Raw genomic sequence first — 21,688 nt, forward strand, 5'->3', positions numbered from 1 at the left:
AGAGGCAGACAGATCTCTATGAGTTCGAGGCCAGCCTAGTGTAGGGTGAGTTCCAGGACAGCTGGGGTTACACAAAGAAACCCTGTTTCAAAACAAATAATAAACAGACAAACCAGAAAGAAAGAAAGAAAGAAAGAGAGAGAGAGAGAGAGAGAGAGAGAGAGAGAGAGAGAGAGGGAGGGAGGGGAGGAGAGGGAGAGAGAGAGAGAGAGAGAGAGAGAGAGAGAGAGAGAGAGAGAGAGAGAGAAAGAAAGGGAGAGAAAGAAAGGGAGAAGAAATCAAGTTCAGGATGCTAAGTGTCCTATGGTTATTGAAGGATCCAGCTTGTAAGTTTCCTCAACTAACAGACTAAGGGAAGTGATGTCTCCTAACCCCCGCAAATGTGCTTATCTATTGAGAATTCCTGTGTGTGTCCATCTACATGGATCCGTGCTCAATGTGAGTTCATACAGATGTCTCTGAGTCTAGTGTGGTGCTTCATGGATCCTTCTAGCCTTTGCCCCTTGTCTCTCATTACCCCTCATTTGCTCACTTCTAAAATTGCTAAGAAGTATTTCCCAAGAAAGAACTCACCGGCTATTGTTCAGAACTTGTATTAAGTTCCTCTTGGTTTCACTCTGAGTCTCCACATTGTCCAAAAGTTGCTTAGGCCAGGCTGGCCCTCCTCCCTTGCTTCAGTGATGCTATTCATACATTTTAGTAATTGGTTTTCATTTGGATTCTGCCTTCTGTGTTCTACCCAAGGACTCCTGATGCCCTGATTTAATTATAAAAAAAAATTGTGTGTGTGCATGTGTGTGGTGTATGTGTATGTGTATTGTGTGTTGTGTATGTGTGTATGTGGTTTGTGTGTGCATGTGTGTATATGTATGGTGTATATGTGTGTGTGGTGTGTATGTATGTCGGAGGGTTTGTGTGTGCATGTATGTATATATGTATGTGTGGTGTTTATGTGTGTGTGGGGGTGTGTGCATGTATGTATATATGTGTGTGTGGTGTGTGTGTATGTATGTATGTATGTATGTATGTATGTATGTATGTGTGTGTGTTATGTCTCTTCCACGGCGCTCACATGGAGGCCAGAGTCATGAGGAGTTGGCTGTCTTGTTCCACATTTATGGAGGTGCTGGGGAATCAAGTCAGGCCATCAGGCTTGTGTAGAAAGCATTTTTACTCACTGACTCCTCTCACAGGCCTTCCCAGATTTAATTTTAATTGACCACACTTCATCTCATGGTGTTGTAAAGTTGTACAGATTTTGACAAGTTTTAGCATTAGCTATATCAATGCATGTCGAAGTCGATATTAAGAAGTAAATAAATGAGACCGGGAAACTTGATGAAACTTCCTATGTGACAAACATTAGATGACAAGGTTTATTAAAAAGTCACAGACATGTTTGGGTTCCATGACAGGGTGGCAGGGAGGGTAGCAAGGTCTTACAATCTAAACTAGTTCAACCTTCCACCAACCTACTAAGTCACTCACTTGTGGATGGCTGTGCCTCACATCACGGTACACCATTCTGAAGGTGGCTGTAAAGATAAGAGAAAGAATTATGTGTGACACATCTTGTGACCCACGGGAGACACAGAACCCTTCAGACACCTTTCTTTCTCTCGTGCAGGGCCTGCTCTCTCCCATTTTCTCGTGGTCCCAAGCCATTGTTCTTTAAACTGTAAAATCTGTTGTTGGAATCAACTGTTTTGCAGTTTGGTTGTCCTGTCATGACTCTTACAGCTTTCTTCCTTCAGCCTGACTGAGTTTTAAGTTTCAAGCCTCATTTCTCTCTCTCTGCCAAGCATTTCTGCTGGAGCATCCTCCTAATACAGACAGAATATTTGAAAACCAGAGTCACCCCAAACTAGCTCCCCTTCTAGAATCCTCCAGGTAAACCTTTTAACCCTTCAGATGCTGGAGCCCTTTCAAGCCTCCTGCCCTCTGCCATCCAGTTCTCTCTTGGCTTTCCTTTCAGCACACTCTGGTCTCCTACAGTCCCATCTGTGCCCTCCTCCCCGCCCCCTGCCCTAGGCTCACCCTCTAAACTATTGCTTACATATTCTTGCTAATTTTTTTTTAAAACTGACTTTTCAGCTCTTAACCTGGTGTCAGAAACCTTTAACCCAACACTTCTAAATTTATCTTCTGACATCATTAAACTGCACAGTTTAATATTCCTTGCTGCATAGAGAAACCTCTCCCCCAAGCCCTGCAGGAGCTGAGGTAGGTATGATGAATGAAGTCTACCTTTTGCCTCCACTACCCACGTCTAAGTCCCTTCAAAGTCATCCTCTTTCTTCGCTGTGACACTAGGTGGCTGGCTCCCTCTATTGAACTTTCTCCAAGGTTGCCCAGTACAGACTTTCCCACCTTTTAAGTGGCTTCTCCTCCGGTTCTCTCTTCCTCCTCTCCAGGTCTGTTTTCCCTTCCTTTCCTGTCACCCCTCCTGAGGGGTTTTATGCATGTAAGCAATTACCATTTCCCAAATAGTCACCCAGCCTTATCTTTACTCCACATTTCGCCTTTATTTCTAACTTACCAGTTGTTTCTATTTCAGGAGTTCTGTGTCTAAACTTAGACTCATTTCCTTCCTCCTGAAACCTGCTCTTTCTCTCAGAGCTCCCCTGTGATTAATTGGAACGGAGTTCCCAAAGGGTTGTGTGTTGTTTGTTTGTTTGTTTCTTTCTTTAAATTTTTTTGTTTGTTTTCTTTAAAAGACAGAAGGCAAGTGTTTCTGGCTTTGTGGACCCAACCATCTTTGTCATAACTATGGTCATGTGGTACCGGATGATGGGATACGTCCTGAGAAATATGGTAGAAGGTCATAAAAGGCAGTTACACAGAGCTAGGTGGTGAGGCTCATCGCTGAGCCTGTCCTGATGCCGTCAGGAGACCTGAGAACAGGCGAGCCGTGTAGCATTGGCAACATGGCATGCTGTCTTACAGCGAGGTTGTTTTGGTAAGTAGGACTGTATTTCCAAATAACGACAAGCGTGCTGTAGAGATCCACAGTCCAGTACTCATCGTCTGTTATCGAGCTTATATATAGGACGTAATTGCAAGTGCGACACTCTCATAATCCTGACAGCACAGTGGGGTTGCTTACCTCAGCGCCGCCACAGACCCATAATTCCACATGCAGAGACCTCACCATCCGTAAGATAGAACTGACTGATAGGAACTCTTAGCTTCAATATTATCTGACAGGGCCACTGTCATAGCTGCAGTCTGTCCCTGGAGAATTGTCCTTGTGGGGTACCTGACTATCATGAGGGCTCTTTCTAGATAATCTGAGACCAACAAAGGCATGACTGTGTTTCAATAAAACTTTACAAAAATAATTGGCAGCACGTTGACATTGGCTCTGGGCTACTGTTTACTGACTTTTTGTCTGGGTCACTCAACCTAAGGCGACATCCCTTTGGCCTTTTTCTTTCTTTGTTCTCATCGGATGGTTTTCATTAATTGGACTATTCCAAAAATCATCCGTATTTCTAGACTATAACATGCTATTCCCTAGTTTAGTAGATAACCTGCTGCTCTGCCCAGTGGTCTCCGTCATTTTATCTGGTGCTGAACCCCTGGTTTCTCCTTGCCCTTCATCCTGAGATGACGTTACCTGGATGCATTTGTCCCGCTGTTTCTGTTTCTTCTCTGTGAATGCTCTCCTACTCTGCTGCACTCGCTCATGTTGGTACTGTCTTCTCACCACAGGCTGCTGGCTCAGAGCAGTCTCACCTTCCACTCATAATGCAGTCTTTGGGTCTCAGTTTAGGTGCAACTTCTCAGGGAGAGCATTCTGGTGGCCCAGTGCTGTTCTGAGTAGCGCTTGTCACGCAGATGCCACTTGCTCAGTTGTGATCTGTGTGCTGTCATCCCCTCCCTGTCACCCAAGCTTCCAGAGTGGCTTAGGATAGCCCAGTGGATACTCAGTCAACAGAGGCGGTTAAACTCTTTCTTCTAGCCCTGTTCATTCCCCTGGGGCTACCGGCTCAGTCAGTGGCTCAGTCAATTCAGGTCTAGACTTGATCCTTGATCCTGGACATGCCATCACTTTTACCTGGTACATCTGTCTGCTTCTCCCTCCTGGATAGTCTTTCTTCCCAAACTTCCATTCGGATGCAGACTTCCTTCAGGTCAGCCCCTGGAAAAGCTCTTTAATACGTCCCCATCACTACCATTTTCTGCCTACTTTCCACACCGCATCTGTGTCTGAGGGTCGGACACGTAAGGATGATGCTGTGACTTTGTCGATTAAAGCCTCCCAGTACGTCCTGTCACCCCAGAGTCAGGGACAGTCTCTAGCATGCCAGCAGGCCATATTGGTCCTCAGCCCTATTTCTGACCTCACCTGAACAGCCCACATTTAACCATGAGTCACCCCGACCACTGCACCGTTCCTGCCCGCTCTTACCCGGCCACCTTACTCACAGCTGGCAGAATCGCTAGGCGTGGTCCCATCTGTTGTTGGGTTTTCATCTCGTCCTCTAGAAGATCAAAGGGAGTAAAGGTGTCATAAAATAGCCATTGCGAGAGATGCTTGGGTTTGATGCCATTCGTAATGTGCCTCGGATGAAGTCTTCCAAAGATAACACAGGAGTGAGCCATTAACTAGACAGGTGTGTAAAGCACCTTGAAATGCTTAAGAGTTTTCTCTGCACGGTTCGTACTTAGAACTCGCTTGACTTTGCTGGGGGCCTTCACCTTCTTCCTCCATTACAAGTGGATAATGGGACTCAACAGTATAGAGTAATTCTGGGATTATTCATATCAATTTAAAATACCTCAGGTTAAACTGTCAGAGTGGGCCAGGGCACAGAGGAATACTTATTTCATTGTGATGAAGATACTTCTGTTCTGCAAATGCATCTTAACTAGATTCTTCCTAGTCTAATAGTTCTTCTTTCCTGTAGCAAGTCCCATAAAGCAAAACAAAAAAGAGGTCCAATCCTGACCTCATAAAGGTGGTTAATAAAAGAGGGGTACACTGTGAGTTACTAGCATAGGAGAAGGAAGCATGTGTACAGTCCCTCTTCTACCAGGGTCACAGAGACACCCTTCCCTCTCATCCCATTTGGGAAGGCTCCACCCAGCAGGCAGGAGAAGCGATGGGCTCCTGCAGAAGTGCTCTTTGTAGGGATCTGCAGTTTGGAGAGTGCATCAAGCAAGTGGGGTTCCCCTCTCCCACCTCAGCATCTGCTCTGCAGTGAGCTCTTGGGGTGGCTAACTGGAGCAGAACATCACCCTGACACTCTTTCTGGTTTTAGGAGTAGAGAGGCCGTTCTTATAACTTGGCCCAGTCTCTGGTGCTTCGTCCTAATCAATGACTGTCCAGGTACCGTTACTGGGGATCTCGTGTCAGCTCCACACGTGGCAAGTCCAGGACGCATCCCTCCAGCAGAAAGTTTCAGAGGGAAAAGGGGGCAGACAAGGCAAACACTATGAGCCTACGCACGCCTGTTTTCTCTGTGGTGCTCAGACTCAGTTTTATGAGCTGAAAGCACACAGAGGCCCATGGCTGAAAAGCTACTAGAAAACAACGGCTATAAAAACTCTGACCGGTTTAAAATGGAAGAAAACACACGGTACCTGGACTAACCACGTCTCAGGAATCCCAGCAGGGCTTTTCCTTCTTCCAAGCTCCTGCTCCCGTCCGGAGCCACAGAACAGGGCTGTCAGGTTGACCACACTCGCACTGTTCTTGGCATTGAGGACGCAAGACCCGAGTGGGAAGAGGGTGACAAGCACCTTCAGGTGATGATGACATAAATCTTGCTAGGACTTTCAGGGAGCCGGTGACATGGTGACCTCATGTGCAGGCTGGCGTTGGGTTGAGCAGGCATTTAGACCTGTGGGCACCGTGCTAGAGGAACATGGAGAGAGGCTGGTAAGACAGAAATGGGATCTTCCCAGAACTGCAATCTTGACTGGGCCTTCCACGGTTGTATGACCTCATTAAGAAACCTCACTGTGACTCCATCTTTCCATCTGTTTAATGGGCATGGTGGTGCTTAGCCTGCAGATAGTAAAGGTGAGAGATAATGATGGGCAGGAATTTAGTAGGGGCTCATTGGCGGAGGTCAAGAGGAAGTTGTCCTGTTTTATTACAGAATGCAGGTGCCCATCTCCTTATGGGTCACTGATAGAATTCTGTAGACCTGCACAGTTATCATAAGCTTGATAGCTTCATCTTCGAAGAATGATGATACACACACACACACACACACACACACACACACACACACACTTTATCAGGTTCTCAGGTTCCTCTGTCTTTAAGTGCAAGACCCTGGAAAGCAACAGAAAAGGGTAACCTGTAATTTAAGGTGCATGGGCCTTTTTCTCATAGATGTTTCCTGTGCAGCCTACAGGCATCCTACACCTTCTGCTCAATTCAAAGCCGCTTGCCTTTTAACATGCTGCATTCCTCTGCTTACTTCAGGCCGAGATGAATATCGCGGAGATGTCGGTTTCCTGCCTGTGATCAATTCTAATGCCTTTTGTGAAAGGAAATGATTATAGGTTATTATCAGTAAATTAAATGAGTATTTCCCCTGAGTCGTGTGCACAGGCTTTTATTAAAGCCTGCTTAGAATCATGGAACATTAGTGCTGGGCGAAGGGCTCTGAGAAAACACCTCGGGGAGGTGGAGCCAGCGGTCTGCAAAGTGACATCATTGTGACACAGATGTTGGCCGGCATGCTGCTGAGTGTACTTACAAAGCGGTGGGACGGATACCCTAATGTGTGACACACTGTTATTGTTATTAGTGTGTGTATGTGCGTGTGTGTGTGTGCGTGTGTATGTGTGCGCCTGTGCGCGCGTGTGCACGCGCGTGTGATGGCGCACACGTAGAGGTGAGAAGATAGCTTGCAAAAGTTAGTGCTTTCCTTCCACCATGTGGATCCCGGGATCCGATTCCTATGGTTAGGTTTGGTCATGAGCCTTTACCTGCTAGGCCATCTCGCTGGCCCTGTTACTTTATTTATTTTTTTTAAAAACAAAGCTCTGAGTTTTGTCCTGCAATAAAGATTATTATCCTATTTTATAGGTGAGGTCAAGTGGCCTTCCTTTTGATCTCATTACACCCAATCAATCAATATTTGTTGAGTAGATACTTGGTACAAGGAATTTTGCTGAGCTTCTGGGAGAACAGAACAGAGAGTGTAATACAAACAATTTAAGCTTATCTTTGACTAGCTTACTAATAAACACGATTTAGACAGCAATCAAGGTGGAGGAGAGGTCCCAGGCCCAGATTTTAAATATTAAATGCTACATAAGTGTCAGGAGCTCCCTGGATGAACCTGATGACTGATTGCAAGTGCTGAGATACCGATGTATGAAGACTCAGTATTATTCAAGAGTATGAATGGGTGTTAAGATAGCAGTTGAGATCGGATTTTAGGATCAGTGGGATTAGAGTGGATGTCAGGGTCTCTGTGGGAACCCGACAGCTGGTCTTTCCCCTGCCTTTGGGCTGTTCCCTCCTCCACAGGTGTGCCTGGTGGGCCATCTCACTTACAGTCCTACTCTGGGAAATTCTGAGCATTCGGTAAAGGCCCCGTGCTGGGAGGCTTGCTGGGAAGGTGTGAATGGATGGATCATTAGGAGGTTCCCAAGTCTCACACAGGAAAGGTGTGGCTGTGGACTGGATGGAAGGGACTTGAAGAGTAGGTTCACAGGATGGAATTTGCAAGGAGTTTGGGAAGGTTAGTGGGAGGCTATCCAAGGAGAGTGTGATTCTTGACAGCTTGTAGAGGAAGGTGTTTATTCTGAAGGTCCTGGGAAGGTGGGGGATGGGGTGGGGGATGAGAGTGGCACTTTGGAAAGTGTCCTTGGAGAGCAGGTGTACACATTCTATACTTTCTTGGGTGTGTTGGGAATGCTGCTCTCATCTGGGTGACTGGAAACAGGATGCTCTACTGCTGCTGAGGAAGACAGATTCTCAGGCTGTAGTGGCTTCAGGATATTTAGTCTCAGAAGCTACAAGAGGGGATGATTCTGTGCTTTGCTGGAAACTGAGCATAGAATCAGAGCCATTAAAGTTCTCAGAGATCTGGGTGTGGTAGTGCACACTTTTAATCCCAGCACCGAGGAGGCAGAGGCAGGTGGATCTCTGAGTGTAAGGCCAGCCTTGTCTACAAAGTGAGTTCCAGGACAGCCAGGGCTACACCGAGGAACTCTCATCCGAGGTCTGAGAGATCACTTAACTCATAGTGGTGGTTCAAGGTCTGACTGTGTCAGAGTTTCAAAAAGCACCAGACCCCCCATCTCCCCAGCTAGTTCAGTCTGCAGAGTGTTGGTAGGGTCTGGGGGTCTGTGTACTTAATGCTTCTCTCTCTGTCTCTGGCACAGAGATGTTAAATGGCTTGCCTGGAGACACAGACTAGGGGAGATATATCTAGCTCTCGAGCCCAAGAAGTCTCTTCTGGCATTGCTGCCAAACAGATTCAGAGGATAAGTTTGGGTGGAGAGGTGAGGTATTTGAACAACATGCATTTCTGTGGCTACAACCTCATGGGCTTCCCTCTTCTTGATTCTTCAGATTACTATGGAGATACATAATGGGACTCCTTCAGCTGCAAGGCACTGTACCCAAGAGCTGTTGCACACTAGGTACTAAGTCAACCTTCAGTGACTAAAAGTGCTATACAGTAGGTACAGAAAATAAAGAGGTCAGAGGTCAGAGGGTAGAAAGCACACAGATGGACACTTTGTGATCGGTACAAGATAAAAGAAGGATCAGAACAAAGACTCTTTGGAGGGGTCTGTTGGTTAGGGAAAGGATGAAGACATGTTACCTCCCTCAAGTAAGCAACTTATATTGCAACTCAAGTAAGCTGACGTATATTGATGCTTGTTGCGGTAATAATGGGGGTTTCTACCCCACCTTACATCATTTAGTTCCCATATAAAAGCCACAGATCTTTATGTTTATAATACGCCTTAAAGCACTAGAACTGGGCAGATATCAACCCTCTCTGCTATTTTGTCACTTCCCTGTCAGTAACCCCAAGCTATGACTTGCCGTGTTCTACCTGGGCCACTCTTACTCAGCTGGCCAGCCCTCAGGGCCAGTTCTCATGATCCCTATTCCATGTTGTCTTCCTCTCTCTGCTTTCCCTCTCCTCCTCACGGTCCTGCCTCAGACCCCAAGTCCAGGAACTGAAGCCCGGCCTACCTACCTCTCTTCTGCCCAGTTGTACTCTGTAGGCCAACAATTTTATTCAACCAACAATTTTAAATTAAGGAACAAGGTTATGTAGCATCACTTGGTGTAAGTGAGGATTTCCTTATTCCTAGAAGCAACCAGACCTTGGGGGCCAGTATTTAGCATCACAGTGCATTGTAACAGACCAAACCTGAACAGATGCTACTATTATATTCCAAAGTGAAGACGCCGACGACATGGGTCTGAGACTTAAGTCCCCAGAGGGCTAGAGGAACACAGAAGGGGGGATGCTTCAGGACTGTTGTCTGGGCAAAGGTTTTATAGATGACTCAAAATCACAGCCCCAAAAAGTGGAAATTAACAAGCAGGCTTACACCAAACTGAAAAGCCACTGAATTGCCAAGAGAACAGCAGAGCGAAGAGGGTCCCCAGACTAGGAGATGAGTTGTATAAACTGTTCATCCAACAAGGGGTTTGTTCTAGAATTTATAAGAAACCCAAAGAATTTATCTGAATCTAAAAAGGGCCCACGACCTGTATGGGTTTTTTTTTCCAAAGAAAGCTGTGTGAATGGCCAGAATGCAAAGTGGTGCTACAGGGGACGTGAGACCTCATAGACTTAATTCTTAGTAATTCCTCGGATCCCTGTGGAGGTACAGAGCGGGGCTCCTTCAGCTGCATGACCCCTACCCAAGAGTCTCACTCACAGGAAGGGATTATTATAGCCACAGTCGAACACCACCTCTCTATAGTAAGAATAGTTACGATAAAAAAAAAATCTAGTGAGAGTGTGGAGAAGAGGGAGCTTTCTGTTGTTACACGTTTTCTTAGTCTCATTCAGACTCATTCTGTATGAATGGAATCATTACAGATGTGTGGTCTTTTGTGATGAGTTTCTTGCTTTCATGATGCACTCTACTACTGACAGCTCATGTCTGGCCTCTGTCAACGGACTTTTAGCCATTTTTACTATTGTCTGAGGATGTCTTTTAAAAAAAAATTAAAAGGACTACATGCCTTTCACACTTCTAATCCTTTAATGTTTACATCCCATTCCTTGATTATGGCCTAGATTCTTTGGTATAGCACACAACCACGAATATTATGTCTTTTTCCAGCTTTCAGTCTTGGCTAGCTCACTATACCAAACACACACAATTTCAACCATCCTTTAAAAATTCTAGTTCATTCTTTTCAACAAATAGTACTGTGGGACCTGAATATGTAGCGTTGGACTCTTTCATCTGAAGTTGTGCAAATACTAATTTACAATGGACCAGACCTAAATGTAAATGATAAAATCATAAAACTCTTAGAAGAATTTCAGTAATGACCTGCACAGCAAGATAGGACCACATTGATACAAAAATACGTGAATGTTATGGGAACAATCAGTCTTTTTTAAAATTGGATTTAGGGCCCTCTTCAAGAAATGGAACTCATATTTGCCATTATCAATGAAGCCAATAATCGATGGCTAGATGGATCATGGACTTTAAGAGAGAACCTACCATTATTATCCTGCTAGATGGACATGGCCATAAAATGACTCCCAGTGATTCGTTGATATAACAATAGATCAGAATTAACCCTCAACAGAGAACTTTATTCCTGCTGTTGATGGCCTATCATAAAATATTATTCATCAGTAGATCAGAGAATGAGAGATGGGAGGGAAAAAGCTATAGGGGAGCTCCAGAAGGTAGACTTCCTGGTGAAGGATGTTGGTTTTTCCTGTGGGCTGCTGGATAAATGACTGGGTAAGGAATGGATGAAAGTGGACACTGAAATGCAAATGTTTCCAGAAAGGCATCCACAGGTTTGGGGGAAAGGTCTGTGTTGTAACACAGGAACTAAATCTGGTACTGCCTCTCATCTTCAGCCGACCTCTTATTAGAGGTGCGTTATCCCCGAAGTTTAACATCTCAGGAAATCGTGGGTCTGGATCTTCCAATGGAATGAAAAGAGGATTGAAGAATAGCAAGATAGGTAAGTAAGTAGGTAGATGATAGATAGATAGATAGATAGATAGATAGATAGATAGATAGATAGATAGACAGACAGACAGATAGATAGATTGTAGATGGACAGGTAGATGTAGATGACAGATGGACAGAGACAAAGAGCAACAGAGAGCACGAGCGAGTGTGTTCTAGGAGAGAGTGGAGAGACCATGAAAGAGGGATGTCCAGCAGCAGTGGTCTGAGGGGCGGTGGGGAAGGAAACTGCCAATAAAGGTTAAATGCTACAAAGAAATCGGCTGCGATGAGCACACTTGCCTTTGGGATAAAAGTGGACCAGCCATGGGACTTGACAGAAGGATGAGATGAGTCTACAAGAGCTATTTCAGTGATGGGGGAAGCATAGCATCAGCTTTTAGGAGATCGCATACACAAGGGATGCATAAGTTAAATTTTTGATTTATTCTCTCTTTATTATTATATGAGTCAGAGTGTTGTATATGAGTGATAGAAAATCCTATTCAATGTGGCTGAATCATGCAAGAGGAGTTTATGAGATTGAATAGTTGAACACTCGAGGCTAGAGCATGACAGGGGCTACAGGTTGAAATGATACCATAAAATCTTGGTCTTTTCTGTCTCTCCACTTCCTCGTCTTCGCCTCATCCTTTAGTTTTGTGTGACATCAGGGGTGCCAGACACTTCAAGTTGACATCCTGGCATGAAGTTAAGCTCAAACTTGAACTAGCAGTGACCGAGAGAGTTCCATTGTGCTGATTGCCAAGATACAGGGACAGTGTCAGTTCGGGGCAGGTGCATTTGTTACATATTGCTGTGTCGTTTACTTGACAGAAGCACCTTAGAAGGAAGGGGTTATTTTGTTTCACAGTTTGGTACAGTCCATCATGCCGGGGAAGGCATGGCATCCACAACTTGAGGCAGCATGTTCCAGTGTATCTGCAGTCATGAGGCAGAAAGTGTTAAACATTCGTTCTCAGCTTGCTTTCTCCCCTTTCTTTGGTCAAGAACATTAGCCAATTGAAAGGTGTTGTCCACATTTATGGCAGCTCTTCCTGCCTCAGTTAACCTAGTCTAGGTATCATTCCTCACAGATGTGCCCATAGGCTTGTTCTCTTTATTGACTCTCAGTTCCGTTGAATTGATATTGCTAAACATCACAGTCTGTAGGGACTTGTGCTTTGATTAATTAATCCACACATGCAATCCACCCTGTAATTTGGGTGGGGTCCTAGCTGAACCATTTGGACCAAAGATCAAAAGCTGCTCTAGGTGTTGCAGTCTGTATCATGATCTAGAGAGACAGTTTCTATTAAAACTGTGGTGGACAGAAAAGGAGTCAGTGAGTGGAAATTATTGATCTCCTTATATTTCTGCTCTGAGAGAAAGAGCTTCCTGTGGAGTACTATAATAAAGCAGGCCTGTTGTTGATGTAGGCAGTCAGCTAGCAATGGGGATATCAAAGCAAACACCAGGAATTAAGTGACAATAGGCCGTCTGTCTTCCCAGCTCTATGATCTCTCATTTCTCTATAACACAGTAAAGAAGGCATCTTTATCTTGCAGAAATGGGAGAAGGATTATAGAAGATAGAGGGGTCAAGGATACCATAAGAAAACCCACAGAAGCAACTAACCTAGGCTCATAGGTTCCCACAGAGACTGAACCACCAACCAGAGAGCCTGCATGGGGCTGCCCTACATCCTCTGCACATACAGAACAATTGTGCAGCCTGGTCGTTGTTACACGGGATTCCTCACAGCAGGAGCAGGCACTGTCTCTGAATCTGTTGCCTGCCTTTGGGATCCTTTCCCTACTGGGCTGCCCCTTCTAGCCTCAGTAGGAAGTAATGCTCCGACTTTTACTGCAACTTGATTTGACAAGGCTAATACCCATGAGAGGTCTACCCTTTTCTGAAAAGAGAGGGAAGAGGAGTATACAGGAGAATGGGGAGAGGAGGACTGGGAGGCTAGGAGGGAGAGGAAACTGTGGTCGAAAATTAATTTAAAAAGAATGCACCTTTACATTAAAATCCAGTCTACTCTTACATGCATATCAAAATGCAAACAAAAACTTCATGAAATCGGGGCTTGGGGAGATAGCTTAATCAGTAAAGTATCTGGCTCACAAATATGAGGCCCTGAGTTTGGATTCTCAGCACCACATAAAAGTCAGTGTGCATCTGTAGTGGGCAGACAGATGGATTCTTAGAGTGCATTGGCCAGGTATGCGCTTCGTGTCTCAAAAAATAAGGTGGAGAGCAGGAAGGCTCCCTGTATGGTCTCTGACCTACATATCTACTTGGACGCATGTGTGTCCATATGCCATGCACAAAGGAACATGTGTACACAAAGGTTTTACAAAACAATGCTTTTCTTTAACACTCGTGTTTATATTTTCTGATCTCTTTGATTCTATTTAAAAATCCTTGCAGTTTACATTATTCTTTCTTGTTTTCCCATCCCTGTGATTAAGTTCTGACTTATGGTTTGAAACCTCACACTTCGGTCCCCTGTCTTAGCACATTTGCTTCACATTGACAAAGCCTGAGGATGGGGCTTGAATCTGACCTCTCATGGTGACGATAATGCAGGAGAAAAATGAGGAGGCAAGCCTATTCTATGTGTGCGAGCACCTGATTCTAGGTGGTGTGGTCTCCTAGCATTGTCAGAGAGCTCTTAGCACATTGAGATGCTTTGTGGGCCCTCCAGGCATTGTTGGCGAAGTTCACTTGCTGGTTGTGGGTGTAGGATAGCAGAGGTGGCCTGGCAGTCTGTCTGTCTACAGGCTGTCAGCGGCTATAGCAGCACTAGCAGCAGTTTGTGCCATGTGGTTGAGTGTGTATATGTGTTCTTTGTCAGGCCTCTTTGCTGAAGGCGAGGGAGTGGCTTTTAAAAATAACATCTTTTTGACTTGAAACAAGTCAAGGCAGAGAGAGGAGACAATTAGACACTGACATTCTGTTTAGTCATCTCTCCAGAGAGACTATTTTCAGAACCACTCAATAGAGGTTCACAAGTGGTGTCAAGGTAGTTAACATGACATTGTAAGTTAACGTTTGTCACAGGGCCAGCAGGTTGAGTTGAGCATGGGTTGAGTTGAGCAAGGGTTGAGTTGAGCAAGGGTTGAGTTGAGCATGGATTGAGTTGAGTTGAGCATGGGTTGAGTTGAATTGAGCATGAAAGTGATGTACACGGTGGTAATCTTCCTGGACACAGATTCTGTGCAGAGAAAGGCAGAGTTTCAGAACTGGCTGCCACAGTAAAGAGGCAAGGCCCTCAGAGAGTACAAAGCCCGCAGTATTGTGAAAGGTATCTGATTGGAGCATGATATGACAATCGAATATATATGGTAGTAAATTAGAGAAAGACCAATCCACTTTGAGGGGGTCTTTGTTTACTTGTAGGTACAATAAAAGCAATGGGTAACACTGATAAGTTCCATGATGGAAACCAGGCCAAAAATGCCTCATGTTGTTCCCCCAAACTCTCAGAGAACAGGGAGGCTCTGGGGGGTGGAGGACAGGCCATTCCAATGCCACCTTCAGTAGAGTCAGGCGGGTCCTCCAGTGCAGGGGTCCTCTGATGTAGCATGCAATTTGCAGCTTATTTAAATTGCTATCCTGTCCCCATAGGTCATCGTGCCTATACATAGCTGGACTTACTGTAGGTGAAAGGTCAGTCAGGAGTGCAGCCATGAGCTGAATCTGAAGAATCTATTTGAGGACATTTATAAATGCATGCATTTAAATCTACAAGCATCTCATGCTGCAGGATTTTGTGATGTGGGTGGACAGAGAGTTCAGCATCCTGTGGGAAGAGGTTAGACTGTCTATGGGAATGCTGCAGTCCCATTCTGGGTACCCTGCTGTGTGAGGGTCTTTAGAGTCCATGTCCTGATCTCTCAGCTGATAGATAGCTTCAATGGCTGTTGAGCAGTCAAGAGTAACTAATCCTTGTCGTGGACTGGACGGGTAGAAAAGACATAGACTCTTCATACAATTTACTCCATGAAACTGGACCTTTGAAGCTGAGTGGGCCTCTTGGTATGCGTTGACATTGTTCCTCCAGCTCAGTCACTTTCCATGTGGCTTAGTTACACAAGGCTCCTGCAAGAGATGTGCATAAGATACGGTGGCTCTAAAGCAAGCAAATATGTGCCTGCTTTTGCGCATCAAGTGAGGTGAGGGAGGAAGAGAAGTCAGTTCAGGAGGAAGGGAGCTCTGAGCACGAAGTTTCTGAGCTTGATCCTCAAGATTTCACTTCTCCTTTGTCCCTACTGTGCAATGCAAGGTTTGGATTCAGTTTGTGTCACTGTGATTTATGCATTTAGGCCGCCTTGTAAAGAATTATTTAAGAGCCACAAAAAGTAATTCGATATTAAAATATAATGTGCTATTTTTCTCTCTCCCTTTCTAGGTGGATCTGGAGCCTGAGGGGAAAGTGTTCGTGGTAATAACCCTAACAGGGAGCTTCACTGAAGGTAAGAGCGAGTTTTGAGTGGTTTCTGGGGTGCGTGTGTGTGTGCGTGTGTGTGTGTGTGTGTGTGTGTGTGTGTGAGAGAGAGAGAGATAGAGATAGAGAGAGAGAGAGAGAGAGAGAGAGAGAGAGAGAGAGAGAGAGAGAGAAATGTCCATAGATGGAAATTTTAACAGGAGCCTTTCCTGAAAGATGCTTTAAAACCATGGGTGTAACTTGAGCTGCGTGAGCCCTGTGGCCCGGCAGGCAGGCCACTGGTTCAGATCTTCAGGTCAACGTCCATTGTGGATCGGTTAGTTTTGCTATCATGCCCACTGAGGCTCTGTGCTTGCCCATCGTCATCCTAGCTGAACTCCTGGATCCTCCCATTTCTTTTGAGTAACTCCTATTGTGTGCCGCTCTAGAATCTTGTCCCTCTAAAAGAAATTTGCGGACGGATCTGTGTTCTCTTTTCCCAGTCTCCACTTTATTCTTATCTTTTTAGCCAACTCTATGCTTTAGTGTGCAGTTTTCAGCCATACCAGACTGTCCCCCACAAGCCAAAAGCCATTTCAAAACATAGATAGTGAAACGAAGGATCAGATGTGAATGGTTTGAATTTCAGCAAATGACCTCCTACCTCAGCTCTGCAATCCAAGCTGCAGAACCTTTCAGTTCTTCAGAAGGTTCCCTGCGCTTCCTTTTGGTCACTCCTGTTGCCCAAGTCAGTAAGTGTAATACGGTCTCATTCCCGTGAAGTATGACAGCCCACTCCAGAAGTTTGATGTCATCTACTATGGACGGTGCTTCTGTAAACATCCTTTACATGTTTCGTGTGTAAATAATTCACAATCTTCAGAGAACAGGGCAGATACTTAAAGAAATTAGAGTTGGCAAATACATATTTTTATGCTTTCTTTGATGCTGAGGATTAAGTCCAGTGCCTGTGCTTACTGGACAGAGCCCTTTGCCATGGCGACAGCCCCAAACGCCAGGTTAGATGGAAATGCCTTTTAATACAGCTTATGGCAGCCCCTTATGCCTTATGAATGGAGGGCCTTTGTGAAAATACAAACAGCAAGTGTCTGTCTCAGTCCCTCTGCGCTTGCCCCCTCTTCTTCCTACTGGGAACGGAAATGACGTTGGGGTCTTGTGTGCACTCTGGGAGCGTTCTACACCCAGCCCATGCTCAGCCCTCCCTCATCTTCTCTTTTTGAGCTGGGATTTTACTGAGTGCCCAGGTAAACCTTTGCACTCATCATCTTCCTGCTGAGCTTTTAATTTAGCCTTTAAAAAAACACTTAGAAGATTTTATTTAGATAAAGCTCAATGTGTCAGCATCATCTTCTATAATCTGTGCATTCTGAGTCTTCCTTAGGAGGTCTGTCACCGAAGGTCACAGGGATTTTTTTTTTTTTTTGGAATGTTGCAGTTTTACCTTGAAGCCAGTGTGTCCCTTAATGTCTGTGATATAACGGGAATTCAGAATAAGTTCACAGACACTAATGTTGACATTGTAGGAGCATTTGTGGCAAAAGCTCCCCTTTCTCATTGACCCAGCACAGAACTTTTGTTGAGAATCAGTTGATCCTTGAGTTGACCCATTTCTGCTATCTCGTCTGGACCTTGGTGTCTGGGCTTGTTTGGCTAAGGCCACATTGCTGTGCTCACTGTCCGTTTGCAGTAAGACGTAAGCTTAAGGCGTGTGGGCACACTACCTTTGCTGGGGCTTCCTTTGTATTTGAGGTTATGGTAGCTAGTCTCCTTACTTTGAATTTTGGTTTCAGTTTTAGCATTGACTTCTTATTTCCACACAAGATCCTCTTGGGTTTGGCAATAAATTTGGGATGGCTGTCTAGATCAGTTTGCGCAGAACTGGCAGCTTACTTGGGTCTTCCACATGGCACGTCCCTCCATACAGTGGCTTTGAATGTGGCTCAGCAGAATAATTGGTATGGTTGGTTTTACATAATTTCCAATGCAGAGCTCGCTTGTGCTGCGGATTTTTTTGTTGCTAGGCACTTTAAGGTTTGTGATGCTGGAATTGGAAATTTTTTTATACATTGGCTTTTATATGCTATGGCCTATTTATTAAATTCACCACTATTTCCAATAGATGTGTTCACGTGTGCTCGTATAGTAACCATGTCATCTGTGAATAAAGACAATCTCATACACCTCTGCCCTTTTAAATGCCATCCTCATTGCATCCTTGTCTCATACCTACCCTTTCTAAGGAGGAAGACCTTGCCATCCTCCTGCCTCAGCCTGTGGAATAGCTGGAGTTATAGGCATGCACCATCATTATCAGAGTTTTCTTTTCCTAGGATGCAAATCTGTAAGGGCCAGCCTCTTTAGCTGCAGATATTTAACTTTATCAAATAAAGCCTTTTCTAGCTCTGGCTTATCTCTCAGCTCTTTAAAAAGAAAATGGTAGGAATGGCTATTACATTCTGGCAAGTGCTATTGCTTCCTGAGAGAATCCTATATGAACGAGTCTTCTTGTGGTCCTCTTTATTCTTCTAGCAAGTACTTACATACTTCTGATTTCCCCAAGGCCATGGGACCTTTCAAGAATGGGACTGTCCCACTTTGTTCAGGACAAACGCCATAGTCCTGGGGCACAACTGGTACACAACAAGCACAGGCAATCTGCTGATGTTTAAGTCCTTTTAACTTTGTAGCGTTTTAGCTCCCACATTTTCAGGACATCTTGGGTGTCCCTTGTGCATGTACAGTTAAGGAAGGTGCATGGGTTGACATTCTCTTCGTAGTCCCGTCCTTTCTACGATTTCCTCAGTGTCTGGTCATCTGTGGTGCTGAACTTCACCATTCCGTTCCTGAAATAGGTACAACTACGGCTTCCTTTGTAGATCAGGAGAATAATCTGAAGAAATGCTTACAAACACGGCTCCTGCCCTCTGCAGTTCCCTTCTCTCCGATGTCTGTTTCCCTCTCGTTTGTGCCTGGTTTTGATTGATCTTTGGTTCTTCTATTTTCAACTAGATACTTTAAAAATACTGTCCAGATAGTTTAATTATTCAGTGTGGAGATTAGTTCAGTATGGGCTTTTCCGTATGTTTGCATATTCAGCATAGATGTCTTGCAAATTGGTTACAGTTCCTTTGAGAAATAGTGTTCTCCCTTCCCCTCTGCCAACTAGCCTTACTCATGTAGGGGATGGTTTCAGTGTGAAGGTTTGTACTCTGCTGTCTCTGTCCAGTCAGTGGTGTCTTTTGTGAAGTACTGAACTTAGCAGAAAATCTGGTCTCCTCAGACATACAAAAACTGCCCGGGTGAGAGTTGGAAGGTTTTCTGCTCTCTCTCAGCCATTTTCTTTTGCTTGTTATCTTGGACATGGAGGATCTGGGGACAGATGAATTTACTTTTTTCTCAGTGGAAGAATATTAATGTGGTATTACATGTACCAGCTGTGGTTCAGGGAAATCCATCAGTTTGGAAAAGAGGCCAGAAGAGGAGTGAGTGAGGCTCTCACCTCCCTGGACTGCTGTAGGGACCGGAGACGTATGGTCATGCCTGCTGTGGCAGTTCTGACCGTGCTGCAGATTTGGTGGGTGGGCCAGCTCTCTTGGACTAGGAGTTTCTAAGATGTATCTTCCTTTCTAAGATGTGCTGCTGTGGATCTTGTCCTTCTATTTATTTCTCAGTTTTAGTGATAAGAAGGAAGAAATGACAGATTATTTGCGGTGAGTCCTGTTAGGTTATAGCAACTGTATTCTGTTTGGAGCTGGCCCTGCGTGACAGGCGGAGGTCACCTTTGACAACTATATCTCCCTGTAAGCCAGTCCTTCTTCCCAACTCCAGTGAGAATCCAGCGAGCTGCTGCTGAGGAACACAGTGAGTTCATGGACTAACGGCACTGTGCCAACAGCGCTTGCGGTCTTAGCACTGTATCCTAGGTAGGTGTGTGTGTGTGTGTGTGTGTGTGTGTGTGTGTGTGTGTGTGTGTGTGTATGTGTGTGTGTGTGTATTTTAAAAGATGCTATATAATCTACTTTGCACACAAGAAATAGACTTTAATGTTGGGATGTTGGGAGCAGAGGCATCTATGTATGGGACTTATTTTAGGGACCTCAGACCTGTGGCGTCTCTATGTGAGCATTGTCTTTTCAGTTTGGATTCTAGACTGGGACTCAGCTTCAGCTCACATAGAGCCTTAGTATAGATGTAGTTGTCTTGTCAATGCAGAGGATGGAATTCCTGTCCTCCTTCTCTCCCCCTTACCAGCCCTCCCTCTCTTCCTCTAATCCTCTTCTCCTCTCTCTTCTGCTCCTTTCCCAGACAGAGCACCAGCCACAGCTGTGGCAGGAGCCTGGACTTGCCTCTTAGAGAATGTCTGTGGCTTGGGCTTGCTCCCAGCAGCCCCCTCATTATCACAGGGGTAGCTGGACCCCCATAGTGTGCAGGTGCTGAAGCTGGAGGCATGCTGATGGAGGCTGTAAAAGGAGACAGGACTGGACAGTCCTATCCCTAGCTGTTGTTAAACAGCACCGTCTTTTAGTCTCTGAAGGGTGCCAAGTTAGTACATTGCAGAGTACACACTGCTTCTAGAATTGGAGTTGATGATGAGGGAGGGAGCAGGGAAGATTCTGCTTGTGTGCATACACGTGTGTGTGTGTGTGTGTGTGTGTGTGTGTGTGTGCGCATGGGGAGGCCAGGGGTTGATGTAGGATGTCTTTTCCAAACACTCTCCACCTTAATTTTGTGAGACAGTCTCTTACTAAAGCTGGAGCTCACTAATTCAGCTAGACTGGCTGGCCAGCAAGCCCAAGGATCCTTCTACCTTTCTCTCCAGCTCAGGGATTCCCAGCATGCACCCCTGCATCAGGCTTTTGAGATGGGGATGGCAGGCAGCTCCTTGTGCTTCTGCATCAAGCACGTTGCCAATGAAGTCATCTTCCTAGCCCCTGGGGAGGAATTTAAGCAGAGAGAAGCGTGAGCTGACTTGGTATCAGTTGGTTTTAAGGCTTGGGAGGATAGTGTTAGATCGTAAGAGCTCAGAGTGTAGAGGGCCATTAGGAGACTAAGAGGGAAAATAGTTGGGTCTGAGGAGAGTCGGAATCTGAATGACCAGAGAAGAATGGTAGCATTGACAGATACATGGGAGCCAAATCGATAGGACTCGGCTATCCACTCAGTACCAGAGGTGAAGGAGGACTCTCAGGAGTTGCTCGGAGGCTAGGACTGAAGCACTGCATGGACAATAGATAATGACTTTAGGCTTGGGCAGGGGGAATTTGTAGTATTTGTGAGAAGTTTGGGAAGAGATGTCCAAGTTGACCCTGAAATGGAAGTCTGGACTCTGGCCAAATGTTCCTTCTGGGACCAAGCTCTAAGTGCCAGGTAGAACTCAGAAACATGGCCGGAGGGACCAGTGAGAAGTGGTAGAGAGCCAGGCCTGACCAGTGTTGTTGCTCTGTGGAGCCACAACCAACTACTACCGACTACAGCTACTACCAACAAACCCTTATAGTGTGTCAGATCAACTCACACTCCCTTGAGGATCTGCTTAATGAGCACTGCCTTACTAGCACACTCATTGCTGAGATAACAATATTGGGGTGCTGACTGTAGGCTCTGTGGCTCCCCTAAGAGCACATACCATACTCTAGGTTGACATGAGAATGTCTGATAATGAAGACTGAACAAAGAATGCAGCAGAAAAGACTTTATAAAGCAGTGTTTGCATTGGGGGTAAGAGTGATTTCTTCATTAAGACAGATTCAGAAAGCCTCTAGAAACCATTGCTTTGTGGAAGTCACTAGCCCAGGCCTGGGAGAGAAACAGTTCACTATTGAGAAAGGCATTACCCCTTAGGTCAGGAGCAGAATCCCTGAGTGTTGAGCAGGGACATGGCTGGCCCATGGTTATTTTGAAAAGACTGTTGTATGTCAGTCTGCACCTCTTTGGCCAAGTATTTCTGGGGCCCCTGGTCTCATCCAGTTGGGATTTGTGACAGTGGTGAAGCAGACCTGGATCTTAATAGACTTGGACACTGGCATTGTGGCTGCCTTCGGTTATCACTATGTTGGACTAGGTTTCCCTTAGAAATGAGGA

At 45.3% G+C, this 21,688-nt stretch overlaps 1 protein-coding gene across 2 annotated transcripts in view; it reads left to right on the forward strand.

The window, feature by feature from the left end:
• Positions 1-21,688, forward strand: part of Prkch (protein kinase C, eta) — a 198,657-nt gene that overhangs the window by 46,800 nt on the left and 130,169 nt on the right. For both annotated transcript variants that reach the window (NM_031085.2, XM_039112995.2), the window contains exon 2: positions 15,572-15,635. In NM_031085.2, coding sequence (NP_112347.1) covers positions 15,572-15,635 — 64 coding nt within the window. The remainder of the gene's footprint in view (positions 1-15,571; positions 15,636-21,688) is intronic.

This window comes from Rattus norvegicus, chromosome 6 (assembly GCF_036323735.1).
Source record: "Rattus norvegicus strain BN/NHsdMcwi chromosome 6, GRCr8, whole genome shotgun sequence".
Taxonomy (NCBI): domain Eukaryota; kingdom Metazoa; phylum Chordata; class Mammalia; order Rodentia; family Muridae; genus Rattus; species Rattus norvegicus.